The 3,546-nt window shown below is 30.3% G+C and overlaps 1 protein-coding gene across 4 annotated transcripts in view; it reads left to right on the top strand.

Moving 5' to 3' along the window:
* Positions 1-226: 226 nt before the first annotated feature.
* LOC108690571 (GRAM domain-containing protein 1B) overlaps positions 227-3,546 on the top strand; it is a 33,192-nt gene continuing 29,872 nt past the window's right edge. For 2 of the 4 annotated variants that reach the window (XM_018197941.1, XM_018197944.1), the window contains exons 1-4: positions 602-1,002; positions 1,138-1,438; positions 1,833-2,031; positions 2,205-2,485. In XM_018197941.1, coding sequence (XP_018053430.1) covers positions 1,001-1,002; positions 1,138-1,438; positions 1,833-2,031; positions 2,205-2,485 — 783 coding nt within the window. In that variant the 5' untranslated portion in view covers positions 602-1,000. Of the gene's footprint in view, positions 312-601; positions 1,003-1,137; positions 1,439-1,832; positions 2,032-2,204; positions 2,486-3,546 lie in introns of those variants that run through there. The other 2 variants (XM_018197943.1, XM_018197942.1) reach the window with 2 other exon arrangements.

The following is a 3,546-nucleotide window of genomic DNA, read 5'->3' on the forward strand; positions in this document are numbered from 1 at the left end:
TATTTATGGAACATTTATGTAATAAAAAATCATGAATTTAATAATCAAAATCATGAATAGCCAAATATTTATGTTAATAATAATAAATTTGTATCAATTGTCGATAATGTCAATATTCTTCAATTACCTCCGGGCCCTTAGAGCCCTTTTTATACCGCCAAAAATTTGCCCAGGATTGACAGTCTTTAATATTATCTCGTCGGTGCTTTTATGGTTTCTGCACACTGCACACGAAAACGTTTGCCGCGCGACAAAATGTGATATGGTAACCAATAAGCTTACAGGAGGTCAGTTCTGTATCTTCAAACAAGGTGAAAATTACAATAGTGAGCAAATTTACTAATAGAGATGCCCCTAATGTGTTCATTGATTATTGCGTCTCATTTTGCTGCGCGCATTTCCGTGTCCAGTCTGCAGGAGTCATTAATCACTTAAACTTAACAGGCACGCGAATTTCCATAAACACCGAGAGTCTTTAATAGTATCTCGTCGATGATGATATTTTTTTCTATTGATAAATGCAATATTAAACACAAGATAGCGCTGATAGCAGTATACATGAAATTATGATCCCATAAGGACTTTCCACTCTAATCTTCTTTGTGCTATTATATGAATATGAACAAAAACGAATGATTTCTGATACGGCAATGTGCGACTTCCCTTTGTCTGAAATGTGTCACTCTTATCGCGGTAGGAGCAAGTAACAATGTCCAGCGCGCGGATAAACGCCTTTCGCAGCAAATTAAATACGTACTAACTAAATCTGCAGTATTCGCAATCTGCTTATACTATAAATTGCCGCTATCCATCCCATAACCCTCCAGCAAGTCAACCCGAACATCTAACACCTAATCTCTGATTTAAATCTCGCTAAAAGAACCTCTTTCACAAACTTTCGATGTTCAACAGCTCCGGCCACGAAACCGTGGACACTAACGTCGCGTGATTTGTTATATACTACGAGACGAAGACGACATAAAAACACTCTACAACAAGCATGTACGTACCCATCGCTCACTTGGTCGTGCAGCAATTTTACATTTTGTATGATCCTGCTGAATGATGATTGCAAGAAAATATTTCACCCAATACAGCATCGTTTGATCTTTAATATTGGTTCTTCATTGTAAATAGGAATAAATCCGTGGAGAATTTGTTGATATCCAGCCACGAAGTGATTAGCAGTATCAATTCCACTGGTTTAGGCAATCAAAGTATAGCAACAAATTTGGGTGGTACCACGGCTATCGAGAAGGTACAGGAAACGTCTGCCTCTGGCGTCGATCGTAACAGTCCTGTATCAAGTCCTAACTTGTCTCCACGTCCTAGTCCGAGAGCCCATTCTAAACGAGAGTATTCTAAAAATCCTGATTCTGTTGTCAAAGAATCACTCCGTGCAAACAAGTCAGATGATCAGTTATCAAGTGGCCATCAAGTATGTATCAGTGGAGCATTATATAAATTTTTAGATGTTTATTAGTATCATTATTGAATTGATATAATTTCAACATCATTGATGACATTGATTATTAATGTACAATTAACATAATTTAGGCCTTCTTGCTCAGTTCAACTTTTCTTTTTTTCTTTCCAATGTGGAAAGAAAAGGAAAAAAGATGAGCTATATAAAAATTTTAATTAAAAAGAACAGACCTATTACTTCCAGCTTCAGTTTATAATTACATTTCAAATTTGACAAACCAAATTGACACAAGCTTTGTAAATATAAATATAAATATAGCTTTATAAATATCAAGATTCACTTAATCAATATAGGATTCTTTTTCTTATTTGTACTACATACAACTTATTTTGTACAAATATTACAGGACGTAATAAGTAGATCATCTGACTCAGCTGATCTTAATAAGAGTTCCATTCATGAAAATAAAAAAGAGGCACGTAGCAATGAACGAAGTAAAAAGAAGTCTTCTTGGTACAATGTACTTTACCCAACTTATAAATCTCGTTCCGAAGACTTTAAACGAATATTCAAAGATGTGCCTGACGATGAGAGATTGGTGGTAGGTAAGTACTATATATTTTTTAAATGTGTTCTCTTTCATTAAAAAATGTATTATGTATTATACAACATTATATTCTTGCGAAATACTTTTGTTATATTAACTTATATTTGTTACATCCACACAACTGTAAAACGATATTTAATAATTTAATCAATCTAGTATTGTAACTTTTAGATTATTCTTGTGCTCTGCAGCGTGAAATATTGGTACATGGTAGACTTTATGTATCTCAAAACTATGTGTGTTTTTATGCTAATATATTTATGTGGGAGACGTTGGTCTCTCTACGCTGGAAAGATGTTACATCTATTACCAAAGAAAAAACTGCACTTGTCATTCCAAACGCTATCTTGATATGCACCATTACTGACAAGTTCTTTTTAACATCATTTGGAGCAAGAGATAAAACATATGTGATGTTATTTCGTGTTTGGCAAAATGCTCTTATTGGTGAGGTATGCATATATATATCATATATAACTAAATATAAATGATTATCCACTTTAGATGATCTATTCGCATAAGATTTTCAGGATAAATAAAAATTCTATTTATGACTTTACATGTCGTGTGAGACGAATGTTTAAAGAAAGAGAATGTGTAAAGAGATCAGAAAATACATATGTATATATATAGAAAATGTATATATATAGAAAATATATATGTTAAATGGAAATTATAGATTATATAAGTGAGCATAACTTAAGATTTTTTAATTATATTATGTTTTATTGTACAAGATTTTAGAAGATCTTTATCTTGAAAAATATCCTAATCAGGGAAATTATTGAAAACTATAACTATCCTTTTCAGGCAATTTATAAAAAAAAAATTGTAGCAGAAATATTTTGAAAAGACCATACAATAAGCATTAATCTATCTTATTTATTTGTTTCATTATAGTGCATCTTTGTTAACGCTTGGTAAATCAATATTTTCTTCTTGAAACATACTTTGATAGTTCCTTCGGCTATATCTTCACTAAAAATATTATATCTACTTTTTAACCCTTGAACGGCACACATGGGTCATTTGTGTCCAACTCGATTTTAAGGCTATTAAAATATTCGAAAAATTCTAAAAAAAATTCACATATGTTCTTTAAGATCTGTAATAAATTATTCTACTATGTAGACATTGGAATAAAAAGGATAGAAAAATTATGAAAATTACTTTCTCCATAAGAAAAAGAAAATAATTCAGTTTTAATTTAAAAATTGTAACTTTTTTATATATGTACACAAAAAAACCATTGTAGAATATTATTACATAGATATGATACTTTACAAAAAAAAAAAATATAAATAGGGCAACATCAAATGCAGAAAAAATGCAATTATTTGAACATCTGAAAATATCATATTTTTAATGTGATAAATAATTTTTTAGAAGAAAAAACAGTTTCATTTTATTATTAAATAAAATTATTATTAAATAAAATTACTAAAATGATTATTTATTAACAAATAAAAATAATGAAAAAAATGATTACAATTATAAAGTATTAAAATATATA

The sequence above is a fragment of the Atta colombica genome, unplaced genomic scaffold (genome assembly GCF_001594045.1).
Source record: "Atta colombica isolate Treedump-2 unplaced genomic scaffold, Acol1.0 scaffold33, whole genome shotgun sequence".
Taxonomy (NCBI): Eukaryota; Metazoa; Arthropoda; class Insecta; order Hymenoptera; family Formicidae; genus Atta; species Atta colombica.